The following is a 20,064-nucleotide window of genomic DNA, read 5'->3' as shown; positions in this document are numbered from 1 at the left end:
TGATAGAAGATGAATGAATTCTAATATTTACTTTTACATTCAGACTGTTATGATAATATTGTTTGATTCAAGTTTATGAAAAAACAATCTAGCCTCAAACTGAAATGTTAAGATCAGACTTTGCAGATTCCCTAAAATGATTCTGGGGACCCCATACTTTGAGAACCTTGGGTTGAAATATTTGTAGTCATTAAGAATACTGTTTTGGGGTGCCTGGGTGGCTCAATCAGTTAAGTGTCCAACTTCAGCTCAGATCATGATTTCCTAGTTCATGGGTTCGAGCCCTGCATTAGGCTCTGTGCTGACAGCTCAGAGCCTGGAGCTTGCTTCAGAATCTGTTTCTCCCTTTCCCTCTGCCCCTCCCCTGTTTCTGCTCTCTCTCTCTCTCTCTCTCAAAAATAAATAAAAACATTAAAAAAAATACTGTTTTGAAAAACATATGATGGTATATGGGAAGAGTCAGGATATAATACATTTAAAAGCAGGATACAAAAATACTCACTGGTATTCCAAATTTGTAAAGGAAAATATATCCACATTAAAAAATATATATATAAAAAATATTATTATGTGTATTTTGCCACAATTTTAAACTTTAAATATTTATATATACATACATGTTTTACAAAAAGATTGAGAAAATATACTTTTTATGTATATTTTCCTCCCAAATCTATAATTGATTATTGCTTAAGAATCTAAATAAAAATCTGTTTTAAAAAATGAAAGGAAAAAAAAAAAGAAAAAAAAATGAAAAGAAATTTGTTCAAATAGTCAGTGTGTATGAATCCAGGCAGGTGCCAACTCCCAAAATCCAGCTTTGAATTATACCATTTTATATCCACCTCCAACAGTCTTTTCCACAAATCATCCCTCAGTTGCTCCTTTTATAAATTTTCATTTTTACTACTGCCTTGATGCTAAATTTTTGTTCTAGTTGATTTTCAGGGGCAGAAGTGGAGAAGGAAAGGAAGAATGTGAAGAGAACAAATTAAGGGATGCAAACAAGACCAAAATATCAACAGCTTTCCAGAATCTTATGACTTAGTCCTCAAATAGACCTTTACACATTTATAATATGCTGCAACATCTATATTTTTAAAAAACTGATTAAAACTTCAAGCAGAGTGCTAAAGTATTTGTAATGGTTTTGAACCCTCCTCTTTATTACTAGAAATTTGTTGTTATTTTCTTCTCAATTCAAATACTGAATTGGACAGCTTTTAAAAATAATTTTTACATTAATCCAAAGCACGTCCCCCTTCCAAAATGTAATATAGTGAAACAACTCTTAAATGTTTAAAGTTCATCATAGCTTTCAGAAAAGTTAAATGTATGATTCTACTGAAATATATTCTAAGTACTTTACAGTATGATGAAACTCATTTTGACAAACCGGAAGTCTTTACACAAATAGTTCAGGAAATAAATGCATAAACTGGCTGGTGAATCTCACAGAAAAAGAAAAGCACAGAAACTACAGCAATCAGCCTAAAGTTCTCCATGTGATTCATAAAATGTTTGTGACACTTTAAGCTTTAGTTGACAATGTTTCCTCTAGCTCTGAATATTCAAACAATAATTGTCTTGACTCTGTATTACTATATAAAACAGAAAAAATTATTCATTCCTTACAGCAAAATACTTTAATAAAAAGTCAATCATAGACATCTATAGCATCCTGTAATATATTTAAGAACTTAAGTTTTCACAAGACACCAAATATTTTTATATATTTAAGAATCGTATTAACCTATCTCTATCAAATGTGTTTAATCAATAAAACCTGTACTTCCCCTATATTTAACACAAAGAAAACATTTTTCTACTGACCTTAAGTACCAGTACAACAAAACTACATACAACCAGTGAACTTAGGGTCAGAATACCTGTGTAAGAAATCTACCTCCATTGTGTACTAGTACTAACTTTGTGTTAATCATTTAATCTCTTATGACATATTTCTTCATTTGTGGAATAAAAGAATTGGGCAGTTTATTTCAAAGGTTCCCCCACGCTTTTCGGACTTAATCACTGTAATGTTTGGTGATGAGCTTTTAGTGATTCTGACTAGAATTCCTGCCTAGAAGAACACCACCTGCAGCAGAGAGGGATGGGGTCCCAAAGCCTGGCTTTCCCCTCTGAAATGGGTTTCTTTTCTAGCATTGCCTATCTCAAAACAAAGTGTGATAGGTGGTATAAAATAATTAAATTTTAAAACATTATGACTATCAGCAAGTTTCAAGATCTAAATTACAAGAAATTCTGGTCTATACTACAGTAGAAAGAGCTTTTTATTATTAGCTCAACATCATTACAGCTATGCCAAAAAGCTGTGCACTTTTAAAAAAGATACTGTTGACCATGATAAGATAGAGATTTTTAATATATCTGACTGCCATATATTGAATTTTAGTAGGAACTAAATTTTATCCTAGTGATTTACTCTTTTATAATGTGTGACTGGTAGAGTCTCTACACATGGGACATTTTGTCTTTATCACTGAAATTGCCTTTATAACTGATAAAGCCACACTACTTTTTTTTTTTTACAACAAACAAAAGGTTTTATAAACAGTTATTTTATACTCTTTTCATCTTCCTAGGAATACATTCCCAAGAAATAATTTTTAAAAGGCAGGGGAGGCATCTTCACTCCCTAGTGACAGATTAGTACTTCCATTGACTTCATAAATATTCATCATTATTGACTTCATCAATACATTCTTTATTATTTTATGCTATTTCTTTACTATTTCACTATAAGCTAAAAAATATAGTGACATAAATGCTTTCAGAGATATCTCTCCTAACAGTGTGGAAAAATTCAAGGAGCTGATATTAAAATCCTTATACTGGAATATTCTCAAAAATCAGAATGAAACCCTAGTATTTTTTAGCAAAGAGTCCATGAAAGGAATACCTCAAACAGAAAGAATTATCTGAAGTAGTTTCTCTTTCTTTTTTTTAAATATAATTATATTTTGCAGGCATTTTTAAAGTTTCTTTATTTTTGAGGGGGAGAACAAGTAAGCATAAGCAAGGGAGGTTTAGAGAAAGAGAGAGAGAGAGCAGAATCCCAAGCTGGCTCCATACTCTGTTCAGAGCATAACGCAAGGATCAATCCCACAACCATAAGATCATGACCTGAGCCAAAATGAAGAGTCAGAGGCTTAACTGAGTCACCCAGGCACCCTGTAGTTTTATTTTCAAAGGCTTTTCAAGAAGCTCTCTAAAAAATATCTGATACAATCTTGAAATTTATGAAAATATGATATAGTAAGAGACATTAGTTATTACATACACACAAATCTGTCAAAAGTATAAATTAGTAAAAAATAAGAAAAATAATAAGAAAATTGGCAGGATATATCAAGAACATTAACACTATTTCTATTATTCTGCTTTTCTATATTTCCCAATTATTTACAAGTTGTTTTATGCAATGTTCTCTAATTTCATTTTTTTTTTTTTAATGTTTGACCTGAGCTGAAATCAAGAGTCAGAGGCTTACCTGACTGAGCCACCCAGGCACCTCACTTCCCTAATTTTAAAAAAGCACAAAATTTTATGCCCCTTGACCTAGTAATTCTACTAGGAATAGAATTCTGTTCTATGAAACTTGAAAGAGTTATGTAATGGCAAAAAAATTAGAAGTAAATTGAGTATCAGCCAATAGGGAATAGTTATGTAAATTATGATACATCCACTTAATATAATATTATGTAGATATTAAAATCATAACACAGGAAAACACAAACAAAATCATCTTACATGAAACAAAAGCACAAAATTATATGCATCAAATGCTCACACCAAATTTTAACAATGCACAACAAAAGACTAAAAGTCAACGATAAAAACCAAACCCAATTAAAAAACACACAAATAACTTAAATATACATTTCTCCAAAGAATATTTATAAATAGCCAATAAGCACATGAGGAAATGCTCAGTATCACTAGTTATTAAAGAAAGACAAATCGAAATCACAATGAGATACCATTTCACAGCAATTAGAACAGCTACTATCAAAAAGAAGAAAATAACTGTGAAGGAAAATGTGAAGAAATCAGAACCCTTGTGCACTGTTGGCAAGACTGTAAAATGGCAGAGCCACTATGGAAAACAGTAAGGTGGTTTCTCAAAAACTTTTTAAAAATTTAATTACTATATGATCCAGCAATCTCACTTCCAGAATATATCCAAAATAACTGAAAACAGAGTCTCAAAGAGATATGTGTATATTCATGTTCCATAGCAGCATTGTGGTATGTATATCCTATGGAATATTATTAAGCCTAAATAAAAAAGGAAGAATATTCTGCAATATGCTACAACATGGATGAATCTTGAGGCTATTACGCTAAGTGAAATAAACCAGTCACAAAAAGACAAATACTGTACAACACCACTTACATGAGGTACTTAGAGACAGGAAGGTGGTTGTCAGGGGCTAGGGGAGGGAGAATGTGGAATTATTTAATGGATATAGAGTCAGTTCTATAAGATGTAGACTTATGAAGAATGGATGGTGGTGACAGTTGTACAACAATGTGAATGCATTTAATACCACTGAACTACACCCATTAAAATGGTAAATTTTACGTGCTTTTTATCACAATAAAAAAGAAAATTAGTAATATGTTCAAATTTGAATCAAAGCATAAACAAAATGATAGCTTTTTAAAACCAAACACAATAATAACAGAAAAATACCTTGCAATTCTGTAGCAGTCGTATGAGATGTTCAAAGCAATTACTGTTAAGAAAAATGGCCTGAAGAACAGGCCTATCAGTGCAGTCTAACATGGCTGTGATGGTATCTGGGAAAATAAAAACAAAATAGTCCATTTATAAAGTGCGAAATTTGGAATCACAGAAACATTTACTTTGGCCATATATTTTTTTTATTTTTTTAATGTTTATTTATTTTTGAGACAGAGAAACGCAGAACATGAGTAGAGAAGTGGCAGAGAGAGAGGGAGACACAGAATTTGAAGCAGGCTCCAGGCTCTGAGCTATCAGCACAGAGCCCGACATGGGGCTCAAACTCATTATCTGTGAGATCATGACCTGAGCCAAAGTCAGACAACCAACCAACCCATGTGCCCCATACTTTGGCCGTATTTTTAATTTAGGCTTTTCAGTCGACAAAGGGATGTAAAATTAGTTAGGAAAAAATAGGGATGGAGAGTACAAAACAAAACTGTACTTATTACTTGTTAAGAAAAATAGACATTTATAATTTATTATTGACAATATTTGTTTTTATACCTAAGAGTGATATATATTTCCCAGAGACTTAAATAGCTGTTATTCGATTATAATGCTCAAGTATAGCTTGCTACTAACACATAAGCAACATCTAGTTATGTTTTGCAACACAGTCTCATCACACAGTAAAAAATTAGCATGTGGCCATTAAGAAAATGAGACTTAGGGAATTAACCCATTTGTAATGATAGTTTGTTCTTGTTTCCTACTGAAAAGATATCCTCATTCAGAAATCTAGGGATAATCTACATAAGTAATGTGATAGTTTTTAACAAATAAGTAGTCCATTAATATAGACTCAAACTTCCTTATAAATTTATAATTTATTACAATTACAAAATGTAACATATCATATAAAATAACAGAAACTAGATAAAATGAATCTTATTTTCCTACAGAAACAGTTGTAAGAGATCAAGTTTCACCAAGATTCTGATGTCCAATATTTTTAAATTAGACAGCACACATGCCCTCACACAAGCACGTTAAGTCTCTAGAGCTACACAATAAATCATTAATGTTGGATATGTCTGGGTGGTAGGATATAAAAAGCTTTTCTTTTTACTTATCCAAATTTCCCAGGATAGCTGTAATGAAAATATTTTACTTCTATAAAAAGAAACTCAATTAATAATACTTGTATCTATCAATGTAACAGGGGAATACAATAAGAAATCACATATATTGATGGAGTTTACAGAGATAGGGACATATAAGCAAAGAATGACAAACCAAAAAACACAAAGAGACAGCAAGAGAAACAAGACAAACATACACAGAGGCTCTGAAGAAACCAAACCAAAACAAAACAAACCAAAACGAAACAGAGGCCCTCTAGAGAAAGGACAGATGTTAAACTGACCTCTACAGAGATTTATAGAAGCACATATAAAATTGATCATATGTGACTCTTTGCCATAGGTCAGATAATGCAAATGGCACCTCCTGAAAATTTACTTTTCCTAGAATTTGAAAATAATAGCTTTCTTAATATTGATGCTTTTAGTGGATTACACTTTCAAAAAATTAATAAAGGCTCAATTTTGTCACTGTTCAAGCAAAGACGCTGTTAACAAATCAATTCCATATTAATTATTTTGAAGTCAAAATCTAAAGTCACACAATAGCTGAATTAAACAATCGATACTTCCTATACAATGGTCTTGAATTTCAAATAAGTCTAAAAAAAAAGATTCAGAGAAAACGGAGTGTAATAAACTTTATGTAATACTTACTCAACATTTTTATCTGTAGAGCTATGAATCGGCTTTCCCACTGTCTCGACCTCCTTTGATTAGGTAAAGCTGAATGATCTGAATTTAGCAATTTAAAATAGTTCTCCAAAAGAGTGCTGGTTTCCACTTGACGCTGGTCAGAGCTGCTAGTGAGAAGGATATGTACCACTTCTGTAAGGCACTTCAGAGTAAGTTCTACCTTCCTACCCACTTCTTCAGGATCTCCATCCTCCCAGGAATCACAGTCTGCCAAAACTCTCATAAGAACTTCCATGGTAGCTGGAGAAATTGCTTGCAAAGCATTCCTCTGAAACATGAGAGATAATAAAAATAAAATCCAAACCTAACTGAAGTTCTGTATGTTTGCAAAAACAAAGAGAGTTTAATAAATCTGTGGACTTTTTCTTTTAATAAATCAACATATAAAAAAATTTAAACATATACTTTGATGGGCAATGCTAGTGTTTTATGCAGATTAAGTCTTCATTTCCTCACTAGATTACTAGATTTCTGATTTTATTCAGATAGCATTCTGCCCACATAGAAAACTTGTTTACCACCCTCCCTTGCAGCTAGTGGTAGCCATGTGACATGGTTCTGGTCAAGAACATATGCCAGAAAGCTATGAAGAAAACATAACTTTACAAATAAAAACAGAAGGACCCTTGGCTCTTGGCCTTTTCACCTTTTTCCTGCCTGGAATGCAGACATGATGCTTGGAGCCACCTTTAAATCATTAAGAAACAAACCCAAGAATTAAAGTAGCAGGCTAAAGAGAAAATAGAAATGCAGAAGGACTTAGTCCTTGATGATACCATAGAGTTGCTATATCAGCCCAGAACTGCTTACATCTGGATTTGTTATGCAAGAATAAAAACAAACACCTCAATTTGGTTAAGCTTCTCTAGGGTTTTCTGTTGGTTATAGCAAACCCATCCCAAATGATATAGATAAATAAGACAACTGGCTTGACTTTGATTCTGCAAACATTTCTGAAATTCTAAGTTATTGGTAGCTATTCAGGGTGACCCATTAAACTCGGAAAAAAACCATATATTTTGCCCAAATCTGTTAAACTGATAGATAATGAATCAAACACAGTTATGCAAAAATAATCTGAAAATAATAGCACTTAAGCCATTAGAACTGGTAATTACCAACAAAATAAGTAATATCAATAATAACAAGTGCTACTTTGAAAGAAACCACCTATAGGGGCGCCTGAGTGGCTCAGTCAGTTAAGCATCTGACTTCGGCTCAGGTCATGATCCCATGGTTCATGAGTTCAAGCCCCATGTCAGGCTCTGGGCTGACAGCTCAGAGCCTGGAGCTTGCTTCAGATTCTGTATCTCCCTCTGTCTGCTCCTCCCCTGCTTGCACTCTGTGTCTCACATTGTCTCAAAAATAAATAAACGTTAAAAAAATTAATTAAAAGAAACTGCCTATAGAATACCCAACATCCATTTCCTCCACTTCCTTATCAAAAGAACCCCTGATATTTCACTGGACATGTGGCTACCAGGAATAAAAATTACATTTCCTAACTTCCCCTGCTGCCAAGGAGGCTGAGGAAGCAAGTTTTACCCAATTTTTTATCTAGACATATTTTCCTTTGTTGTAGTTATCTCATGGAGTTTGGAAAATGAGATTTAAAGATAGTTGCCATTTGTCTCCTTCACCACCCCCCCATTTTTGTGCCCAAAATACAGACACAACGCAGATAGCCAAAACTCTAAAAGCTAATCTTGTAGCAAAAGAAATAGTAACAAATTGACATTCAAAGGAACCTGAGTCCCTGAAGATCCTAGAGCCACCAAATTAGTTCTTACAAGCAAATGCCTTATGTATATTATGCACCATTTGGTCCTTATGACTACCTTATAGTGTTATTATTTCCATATTATAAATAAAGAAACTAAAACACATGTAAATAGTTTTCATCCAAAGTCACAGAACTAATGAGAGATGGACATGGAATTCAAACCTATGTCAGTCTGGCTCCAAAGCCCATCCTCTTAACACAAAATAGAACAAATATGCCAATGGGAAGCCCAGGCACGATGCTTTGAGAAGGAAGACCAGTCATGGGACTTCAGTTTTTCTGCTGTTTATGACAAGGCCATTCTTATATCTTTAGATATTTCATTCGTCTAAATATCCTGGTACCTATCCCTATATTCAATAAATAACCTTCTGACCTCAAAACAGCTGTAACTATAGCTATAACCTGATTAAAAGGATTTTGAATATTTTCAGTACATAAAATAATAAATTGGCCTTCTAGTATCTACTTGATTTCTATGTTAATTTTAATCACTAGAGGTCTCTCAGGGCTTGATTACCCCTGGGCACTAACAAGAACAAGTCTCTGTGTGTTCAAAACGGTAATGGGATCCGATCAGCTTCTCCAATAGTCAAAAACAATGTCATTTCCAATTGTATTCATGTATACTCATTAATTCTTATTCTTAGTAGTGGAGAAATGATGGAAATAGGGAGATACTGATACAAAAAAAGGATATGAGCTAACAAAGGAAGGTGACAAAGCACACAAACTGAAAAATAAGATTCTAGCCACCATCACTCTCACAAAAAAACAGATTCCTCTACTAGAGTGAAGAGGGAAAGGCAAGGTAGCCCACTAGGAAAAAAGTAGTATTATTAACAACAGCTGTAACTCTGTTATCAATAGAAATCATATAAATTTTCATATATTACAGTTACAGTAATATCTCAAAATACCAGGTTTGTCTCTTTTTTGAAATTGCATTTGTTACTAGACTTGATGCTGTATCTCTTTTAGTTTGTTCTAAGCACATATTACTATGTTAGAAATTTATCTTAGTATTTTAGTAACTGATTTCAGTGTAACTAGTTTCCTTTGTGATCCTATGTGTTTTATTTTATGCATTTGAAACATTCTGACAAGGGACTTTATAGAGGGCATATGTGTTACAAAAAGTGTTAGAAACTTCTGATCTAAACTGTGTGCCTAAAGAAAACATGTAGGATGTTCTTTCTGAACTATAATCCTGTTTTCAACTAGCAGTTACACTCAAAGTCTACCACAGACACCTTCAAACATAAAGAAACAAGTATTACTAGAATTTCCTTCTTGTGAGTAATAAAAAAACTAGCTGAGTTTGTTGAAAAAGTGCATATAAACCTTGTATATATGCATTTAGTAATTAAGTTGACAGAATAGTGATTAATTCATGTATATTTAATTTTGAGTTGATTTCACCATGTAGACTAACAGGGCTGACTCTATGCTCTAAAGAAAGAACTAGTAGCTGAAAGTCAATACAACTAAGAACTTAAAATAAAAAAATGTTAAATATGGTTATTTATGCAGTAATTTTATTGTTAGTTTATTATAAGTTATTATATATTGTTATATTTTAAGTAAAATTATTACTTAGGTTTTTGAAGAAGTTTTAACAAATAAAAGAGTAGTTTTAAACAAGACATAAACTCAGAAAAATATTTGTGTAGTTCATGAAATTATGAAAAGAAAAAGAATACATTAAAGTAATCCATGGAAAACTTTTTGCACTGTTAACTACTGTTTTAAATATTAACTTTTAACACTTTCCTCACCTGCCCACCGGCTACAATGGCTCCAAAGAGATGCAATAAGCAACACTTAAGACTTTCCTTGAGATGTTCGCTTTCCTGAAAACACTCTGTGAATATAATACACAAATAAACAAATAAGATTTCTCTTTCACAGTATGATTTATCTGTAAGGAATGTCTGACACTGAAATATTAAAAACTATGAAAAGGCTAAAATTTGTTAAAAGGCAAGGCTGATATGCATTTTTTCATAGTAAAGGAAAAGAAACCACCTATCAGCTAGTATTTTAGATAACTTATCTCATTTAATTCTCTAATACTCCATATGAAGGTATTTTGCCCCCATTTATAAATAAGCAAATGGAATGTCTTGCCTAAAGTTATAGAGCTAAGTGACAAAGTTAGAAGCTAACTGAAATCTGACAGAAAATTAGATTTTTTTTTTACTACTACCACTGCATCTTATTAGTATAATTGACTATAATTATTCAATAATAAAATTGGAAGAGTTGGACAAAAGGATTTTCTGGGTTTACTCCAGGGCAAACATTCTAAAGTTCTGGTACCAACAGCAATCTTCCTTTTAATTTATAAAGTAGTGTACTGTTTTTAAAAGGTTATACATGCACATGACGAAGAATAATTAAAATAGTATAAAAGAACTGACAAGCAAATATAAGTCTCCCTCAAACCTATGCCTCAATTTACCCTGCTCTCCACACCTTAAAAAAAAAAAGGCTATAGATATCCTCCTGCATCATGTTTTTTTTTTGTTTTAACATAATATACACTGGGTATTATTACATCTTAACATACACATCTTCCTTATTCATTTTTATGACCATTACAATGGCGCACCTTAATTTACTTAAGCAGTTCTCTACTGATAAACTTTTATGATTTTCTTCTTTAATATTCAAATAACCCAGTAATGAATATCTTTTTGCATGTATCATTACATACACAGACAAGACTGTAACAACAGAATTATTTCCAATTTTATACATAACAAACATTACCAATAAGAAACAGCTTTGAGGTAAATGTATTGATAGCAATTTACATTTAAAAAGTTAAATGATTCCTGCTATGTTGGAATAACTGTCATTATATGTGGCTTCCTACTACAAATAACTAGAAAATTAGACAAAATAAGTAGAAATTTATACATCCTAGAAATTTTCCTTCTCTCAATAGACGCAAAGTGAGCCCAAGGATTATCTCAGCTTCCTGTTGTAGACATGTTCTGACAACTACCAAGAAAAGGGGAACCCTAAAAGAATACAGCTATTTGCTGACTTAGGAGATAAAGTTTGGGGAGGCCTAGGCAACTAGAATTTGTGAAGTAGTACTGGAGTGGAAGAAGCTATACAGGGAAAGTACTCCAGAAATACAGGGCTCACTGTGAGTCAAAGTGAAATCCCACAAGACCAGCAAAAACCTACCAAGAGGTTTCAAGTTGAATGACTATCAGATTTGACACTGAGCTGCAAGATGACAGACTTCTACTCAGCCACAGGAGACATACAGAAAACACATATAAAGGATATAAAAAGATATATACCATGTAAACTTTAATCATAAGAATGATGGAGTGGTTTTATTAGCATCTGACAAAGCAGGCAAGAAATATTATGAAGGAAAGTCAAGGAATACTACCATTGGTAGAAAGGGACAGACATGTCTTTATCAAAGACAGGCAATGAAAATAAAACTCACTTTTTAAAAAGTCTAGTTTATTTTAAAGACCTTTATATTTATAAGTACTTGTGATAACTTCTTTGGGATAAATTATCAAAATATATGCACAATCTACATGCTATAAACTATAAAATATTGAAGAAACAAGTAACAAAAAAATAATGAGATCTATCAGATTCATGAATTGGAAGTCTCAGTATTCTTAAGATGTTAATTCTCCTAAAATGCTTCCATAGATTGAATACAATTCCAAACAATATCCCAGCAAGGCTTTTCGTAAAAATATTAAAAATCAGCCATTTTTTAAAAATTAAATTGGCTTCTAAAATGTATATAAAAATGTAAGGGATTCAGAATACCCAAGAAAATTCTGAAAAATAACAAGGCTGAGGAATTACTTCAAGACTTGGCATAAAGTTACAATAATCAATACAGTGTGATAATATAGTAAGGGCAGGTATGTGAACAAAAAAAAGAGAATCCAGAAATCAGCTACTGGTGGTCAAACAGAGTGGGCACTGCAATCATCTTCACCAAGCACTCAAACAAAGGACTATTTCTGCCTTGTTTTAGTTCTTAGGAAAAAAAGAATAGAGAACCAAAACAAATATGGCAAAATATTAAGATCTGACAAATGAGTGGGAAGCACAAGGTGTTCCTTTTATATATTTTGCAGTATTTTCTATATTCTTGAACTATGGCACAATCATTTTTTAAGAAAGAAAACTAAAGTCCACATAGGACACACATAGAGTAGCCAATTCTCTTAAGTTTCTTTTAACTCATGGTACAAAAGTATTCAATAAGTGCCACATCAGTACAGAAAAAACACATAACCTGTAGCTCATCCTTCCAGAACAGCCAAATGAAAAGTCAGTTCAGAATTTTATTTTTACTTTTTAATACATTTAAAAAGTAACAAATAATAAATAAATGTAACCATATATAGCTAGAAAGAGAAAGTTAACACATTGGGAATTCAACTACTATGTTTTTTCTTCTTTCTAGAGACGTAACATCATGTTTTCTGGTCAGTAATGTTCAACCACTGTACTGAATAAAAGCAAACAAATGACCAGTAAAGCTGTTCTCTATATCCTACTGATGCTGAACTGCTTACACCCATGGAAACCATCTTAGTAGATTTTGATAGGAAGAAGGAACTCCTTACCTCAACAGAAAACCTAATGAACTGATTTATACAGAAAGGGTTTTAGCAAACCTTAACTTGCTACAAGAAAAAGATACCTTTTAGCCTACTTTCAGCATAAGTACACACTAAAATAGAAACACCAGGGCACCTGGGTGGCTCAGTCGGTTGGGCGTCCAACTTCAGATCAGGTCATGATCTCATGGTTCATGGGTTCAAGCCCCACATCGGGCACTGTGCTGACAGCTCAGAGCCTGGAGCCTGCTTTGGATTCTGTGTCTCCCTCTCTCTCTGCCCTTTCCCCACTCACACTCTGTGTCCCTCTCCCTCAAAAATAAATAAACATTAAAAATAATAATAATAAAAAAATAAAATAAAATAGAAACACCAAGACAGAAAGGATTTTGGCTTTCATAGTACTAACAACTAAAAAGCACACAGCATATTATAATTTGAAATTTAAGTGGGTAATCATGGCAGTTCCAACATTACATCCACTAGGTTAGCCTGAATGTTCATCTTCTTAAAAACATTTTTTCAAAAATGCTTAAAAGAGAATTCAAGAAACAGAGAGACTATATCAGGACTAGCAGAAGATAGTGAAGCAAATATTAAGATGAGAAATTGATTTTCACATGTAGCTTTTGGGTAAAGGACACCTCTCTTAGTTGATTCCTATAGTCAAGACTAATTGTGATAGCAGGAGCTTCAGAAATTTCAAGATGGGCAGCTGGCTTTGAGTAACACCCTGGATAAATACTCCTAGTCAAAAACCCCAGTAAGGCTACAGGATTGAAACGTTGATGAATATAAAAAGCTTAGTGTACAAAATGCCTAGTGGGAAATGCAAAAACTGTTGGCCAAAGAGAGTTGGTGACGGTCGGTTTTTCAAATGCTGACACACCTACATGTATGCTGGGGACGGGGTAGAATGCTGGCCTTGGGATTGCTCTACAGGAGCCTGACTCAAAAGCCTCTGAAAGAGGGGTCTACCCCAGAAAAAGTAGCAGGATCACCGAATACAAGAGAGTGTTTCAGGAGAAAAAGGTCCCAGGAGGGTCAGGTAATTTTCTTTCTGACCCACCAATGCTTAACGTTAATGAACAGCTGCAGAACAGAGTCAGTCTTTCCAAGATGTTTTCATCTTGGAAACATCATACTAGCATAAGCCTCCTATAGTCTAGTGAGCTGGCAATCTAGAAAGATTTCATTGCCCAGAGGTGGGCCCTTGGGTCTCAGATTGCTCTGGGAAGCTGGCAAAGAAGATGATTTGCACAACAAACTCACCACTAAACCACTGCTTAAACCCAGTACCCAGCCTTCTCCTTCTGTTCCATAGCCCAGAAACATTTCTTTAAAAGCCAGAAAATCCATAAACATGAACAGCATGTTGAATATGTCACCAGCCACTTCATCTTTATGGTACTGTAAAGTTGCTGTGCAAGTAAGTCCCCATGTTAAATCCATGAATCTGACTTTTCTACCAAAGAACTGTATTCACTACAAATAGGTGGGTAGGATGGGGGGTGCCTGGGTGGCTCAGTCGGTCAGGCATCAACTTTTAGGTTATGATCTCATGGCTGGGGAGTTTGAGCCCAGCATCGGGCTCTGTGCTGACAGCTCAGAGCCTGGAGTCTGCTTTGGATTCTGTGTCTCCCATCTCTCTGCCACTCCCCCGCTCATACTCACGTGCACTTGCTCTCTCTCTCAAAATTAAATAAACACTAAAAAAAAAAAAAACCAAAAAAAAAAACCCAAATAGGTGTGCAGGTGAATTTATTCTCTCCCATGTCTTCAAATTCCTGGGAGTGCTTGTTCATAAAATTTTTCTTTAATAGCTGAACTCTTAATCCATGATAATAAAATCCAACCACAGCATCCAATTCTGTATCAGAGGTGGAAGAGAAGGAAAATGCAAAGCTCTTTTTGCCCTTACTCCATCCACCTGTGGGGTGAGCAAACCTGTTGGTCCCCTCCCCGAAACGCAGCCTGGGCCCAGCCTGCACTCAAGCTCTGAAAAGCCCCAATCGCAAAAGGAAGGCCTCATCCCCAAGGCCAACACCAGCTCACAGCCCAGCCAGGTATTTATCACCTGGGCAGGAGGCCCTGGTTTCAGGCTCCTGGGCAGTGGTCATGCACTGGCTGGGCGTCCACGCCCCTCTATTTCTGTAAAAATTCTGAAGTTCTATACTACAGTCATTAAAATATTAAGCTCTTCTCTAAATAAAAACACTTTCAGAACAGTAAATTAAGTAAGACGAAGAACACTGATCACAGCAAAATACGAATCAAGTACTCCAGTGATAGGTCCTTACAATCTTTATCTTACAAATACACAAAGCTGAATCAAGCACAATCAGAAAAAGAATTTAAGCATAAATAATGATCAGAGTAACATCAAAATCAAAGAGAAATTAGGACTAATACTTACGATAAAAGAAAGGGACAAACTCCACTGTGAGAGAAGCTGGTTTGTATTTCTGTCTGCTCTTTTCCACAGTACTAAGGATTCGTCTATTATTAAAAAGAAGTTAATAACAAATTATAACATGAGCAAGTAGAGATGGCATAATTACAGAAACAATATAAATTTAGTATATTACTTTTTATTTAGGTACTGAAAAATACATCTCTAGGACTGGCATAATCTTGAAAAGGAAGTCTAGCCAATAATTTAAATGCTCACCAATGAAAGGATTTCTTCTTTTGAATTAAGAAAAAAATTTTTAAATGATTCATGGTGAAACACAGCAGCCAGGTTAAGTCTCTAAACTACTGGAAATAGAAAAAGGAACTAGGCATTTAAGTTTTCCAATCTGGGTGGCTTAGTTGGTTAAGCATCTGACTTCAGCTCAGGTCATGATCTCAGTTCATGGGTTTGAGTCCCATGTCAGGCTCTGTGCTGATAGCTGGAGCTTGGGGCCTGCTTCGGATTCTGTGTCTTCCTCTCTCTCTCTGCTCCTCTCCCCGCTCACGCTCTGTGACTCTCTCTCTCAAAAATAAACAGTAAAAAAAAAATTTTTTTAAATAAAATTTCCAATCTGTAGGGGCCCCTGGATAGTTCAGTCATTTGAGCGTCTGACTCTTGGTTTGGGCTCAGGTCATGATCTCATGGTTCATGAGTTCGAGCACCATGTCTGGCTCTGTGTTGGCAGTGTGGAGCCTGCTTAGGATCCTCTCTCTTCCTCTCTCTCTACCCCTCCCCTTCTCTCTCTCCCTCTCAAAATAAATAAACTGAAATAAAATAAAATCTCCTATCTATAAAAGAACTTGTTCAGCAGTACTGTTAATCTGACATCTAAGGCTGTGGAGCTTATTACCACAGTACATTACCACAGTACAAGCTAAATTCATCAGAAATCAGGCCACATTTTGCCACTTCCTGAAATTTCATCTGGACACAAAGAATCCATGCCATGGTCTTCTTCCATTTTAAGTATGTAGATCTAGTATTGGCTGGGATTAATTTTTATTTTAATGATAATTCCAGTAGTCTTGATGGCTGAAAATTTTCTACAGACTTCGGTGGGCCAACACAAATAGCATGTGCTTTTACCAAGAACATTTCAACACAGAATGAGTCTCTTAGATGGACAATGCAGTGTGGGTTTGGGAGTATAAAGGCTATTGTTACAATGATACATCCAACTGGTAAACTGCTGAAAATTAACAAAAATAAAAAAACTTATTTTTTTAATGCCCTGAAAAAACTCTTAACATTGTTAGAGAAAGACAACAAAAATGAAAAGTTTTTGAAAAACAGCCACAGAGAAAATTCCATACATCTAAATATGATCTACTGATAAAGCAATGGATTAAGATGACTTCTTCTTAACAACCATAATTGAGATATTAGAATTACTTTCCTTATATTCAAAGCTAGGAAGAAAAGTCAACTGACCACAGAAAAAGCCAGTAAGACAGGCACAGCTGGACTCAGTAATGGCAGAGTAAAGAGTTCTAAGATCCAGATTTACTAGAAATCATATCAGACACCATCTGGTACTGCAGTGCTTTCCAAATCTGTGCCTATTTTCATTGTGGAGAAGGCAGAAGAATTATCACATTTTGTATTTATTTTAATTTTTTTTTTAATGTTTATTTTTGAGACAGAGACAGCGTGAACGGGGTAGGGGCAGAAACAGAAGGATAACACAGAATCCAAAGCAGGCTCCAGGCTCTGAGCTGTCAGCACAGAACCCAACATGGGGCTCAAACTCATGAACTGTGAGATCATGAACTGAGCTGAAGTCAGATGCTTAACCAACTAAGCCACCCAGGCACCCCTGTATTTATTTTAAATTCAAACACTATTGGATCTTTCTATTTAAATAATACTATTATTGAGATTTTTTTGTATACCTTTAAGACAACACAAATATTACTAGAGTTTCAAATTAAAAATTTAGCCACGCCTTTAAAAAAAACTCAGTAATATGATAGAAAAATTAATTTTAAAAGGATGATTTACCTTTCAGTTAGGTTTTTCCATGAGGCTATTTACATTTTGCCTATTTATTATAAGTTATGGTATGAACTAATAGACTGGATATATCCTATCCAAATATCCTATCCAACTACTATGCTACAAACAATAAAAGCTGTCACTTTAGTAACACAATAAAAATATACGCCCACAATTTGTGATTCATGACTCATTCTAAAGGCGCTGTATTAAATGTAACTACGAACATACAGTTCCCATTATTGTTGTAGCAAAATTTAATATGTTAACATAAATAAAAGGGATGAAAACCGTTATACATAACAAAAACATTAAAGCATGAGTAGTCTGCACTACATGTTTTCAATAGGATAAGACAGAAGAACTAAAAATGAACTTAGTCTTGTACCGTTTTTAGAACACAGCCTACTTGTTTCATCATTATCTGATATTTGGGTCAAGCATCTAGCACTTAGGACATGCTAATACATACCAATCTTCTAAGGACTGCAAAACGAGTTTGCATCTTAGTTTTTTAAGTTCATGTCCTTTGATCAATTATTTTGTGCTTCTTTTTTGTGCTGCCATCATGCCTAGGACATAACTATCTTTCTTAATCTTTAAACTTTTAATCTGGAAATAAATTCAAGCTCTCGCAAAAGTTGCAAGAATAAAAATAGTACAAAGAACTTCAAATATATCTTACTCAGGTTCACTGTTAAAATTTTATCCCAAATGCTTTATCATTTGCTTACTCTCTCCCCATATATACAGTGCACATGTATTTATATATACATATATTCACACATATAACATTTTTCAGAGCATTTAAAAGGAAATTATGTACATTCTGGCATTTCTGAATACTTAAGTGAATACTTGCTAAGAAAAGGGATAGTATCTTACACAATAACACGTATAATTATAAATTTCTATACATGTAACATAATATTTACCTACCATTCATAATTCAGTTTTGTCAAATGACCAAAGAATATCCTTAATAGCATTTTCTCCCCCTCTTAGTATAGCTTCCTATCCAGATATTACATTTAGCTGTCATGGCTTTTTTCCCTCCTTCAACCTGAAACATTTATGATATTTTTAAAGAATGCTGTCTCACACTCCCTCCTTTTATTCATTAAAATGTTCTTCATTTTGGGTTTCCTTAATGTTTCCATTCAATTAGATTCAGATTATGCATTCTTGGTTGGAATACTATAAAAGCAATAACGTGTCCTTGGAGCACCACAGTTGGAGGCCCAGATATCCATGTGCTTCTCACTGATGTTAATTTTGATAATCCAGTCAATGTACTATCCAGTACTGCACAAAATAATTACTAATTTTTCTTTTGCAATTAAGAAGTAATCTTTGGCGAAGCATTTTAAAACCATGCAAAAATCATGCTGGTTACCAAAACTTCCCTAGATTTACAATCCTGATCCATATCTTCCCTTATAATTTGTGTAAAATGCTGATTTTTTTCCCAACACCCCTTATACATTTACTAATTGTCATTTGGCCTTCTATTATAAACAAGGGTCCTCCCTTCTCCCTTTATCTATCTATCCATCCATCCATCCATCCATCCATCCATCCATCCTTCCATCCACCCTACTTATCATCTACTTATCATCTATTACTGGTATGGACTCATTAATTCCTTTTTTTCTGAATGGTTTATAATTCTTTTTTTGTTTTTTTTTTTTTAACTTGAGGGGGTGGGGGGGCAGGGAGAGGGGTAGAGGGAGAGCGAGAACCATACACAGGCTCCACACTCAGCAGGGAAAGCAATACAGGGCACCATCTCCCAACCATAAGATAATGATCTGAGCTAAAATCAAGAGTCAGTCGCTTACCAAGTGAGCCACCCAGGTGCCCCAATTCTTCTTTTTTAGTAGTAAACTCAACTACACCCAATGTGGAGCTCAAATTCACAACCCAGGGATCAACAATCACAGGCTCTACCAATTGAGTCAGTTTATAATTCTTTACAACAATTAATTATTTTCATGTATCCATTGTCTTAGATTTGGCCAGTAGGAGCCCCAGGGCATAACTAAATCTAATTAACTTGTTTTTATCTTTGGGCAGGTAATGAGTCCTACTAAACTTACACTGGGCACAAAGTAGAAACTTGATAAATATACTTCTACATAAATGCTTGAATTGAGTAAGTCCTTTTCAGGGAAGAATTCTTTCCCTACACCTATTTTAGTTACACTTGACAGAATCTTTCTAAATCAGTAAAATGCTACAAACAGAATCAAAACTGAAGCAATAGATTAATCAAATCTATTCAATTAAATCAAATTGCATATGGAGATATGAAAAAAATCTATATATTTTATGAAACAAGGTATTTTAAATGCCTCTGTAAGCAACAAACAGAAATAATAAATAAGAAAATATATACATTCCAAGTTTCCACTTAACTTCAGAATCAGATTAATTTATAAGGTATAAGTTACTGCTATAGCTCCCTCATATAGATCTCCCATGAGCTATAGATTTTTCCTAATTCCAGTATTTATTTGCAGTATGTTTCATTTCCCTATCAAAGTCAAAGTAAGCGGAGTCTGAACCTCTGCTTTACCATCTACCTCTAATGTAGTTCCTACCATTAGTAGCAAAATGTTATTACATTTATTCGAGATAATACATGGACAGCTTCC

At 34.1% G+C, this 20,064-nt stretch overlaps 1 protein-coding gene across 7 annotated transcripts in view; it reads right to left on the bottom strand.

Annotated features, from left to right (window-relative positions):
- Positions 1-20,064, bottom strand: part of NBEAL1 (neurobeachin like 1) — a 164,982-nt gene that overhangs the window by 112,653 nt on the left and 32,265 nt on the right. For 6 of the 7 annotated variants that reach the window (XM_053215576.1, XM_027053013.2, XM_053215575.1 and 3 more), the window contains exons 6-9: positions 15,374-15,456; positions 10,114-10,199; positions 6,514-6,820; positions 4,721-4,827 (exon numbers count right to left, since the gene is read on the bottom strand). In XM_053215576.1, coding sequence (XP_053071551.1) covers positions 4,721-4,827; positions 6,514-6,820; positions 10,114-10,199; positions 15,374-15,456 — 583 coding nt within the window. The remainder of the gene's footprint in view (positions 1-4,720; positions 4,828-6,513; positions 6,821-10,113; positions 10,200-15,373; positions 15,457-20,064) is intronic. The other variant, XM_027053017.2, reaches the window with a different exon arrangement.

This window comes from Acinonyx jubatus, chromosome C1 (assembly GCF_027475565.1).
Source record: "Acinonyx jubatus isolate Ajub_Pintada_27869175 chromosome C1, VMU_Ajub_asm_v1.0, whole genome shotgun sequence".
NCBI classification, from domain to species: Eukaryota; Metazoa; Chordata; class Mammalia; order Carnivora; family Felidae; genus Acinonyx; species Acinonyx jubatus.
Note: the sequence above shows the minus strand (reverse complement) of the source record. Positions and strands in the feature narration are given on the sequence as shown.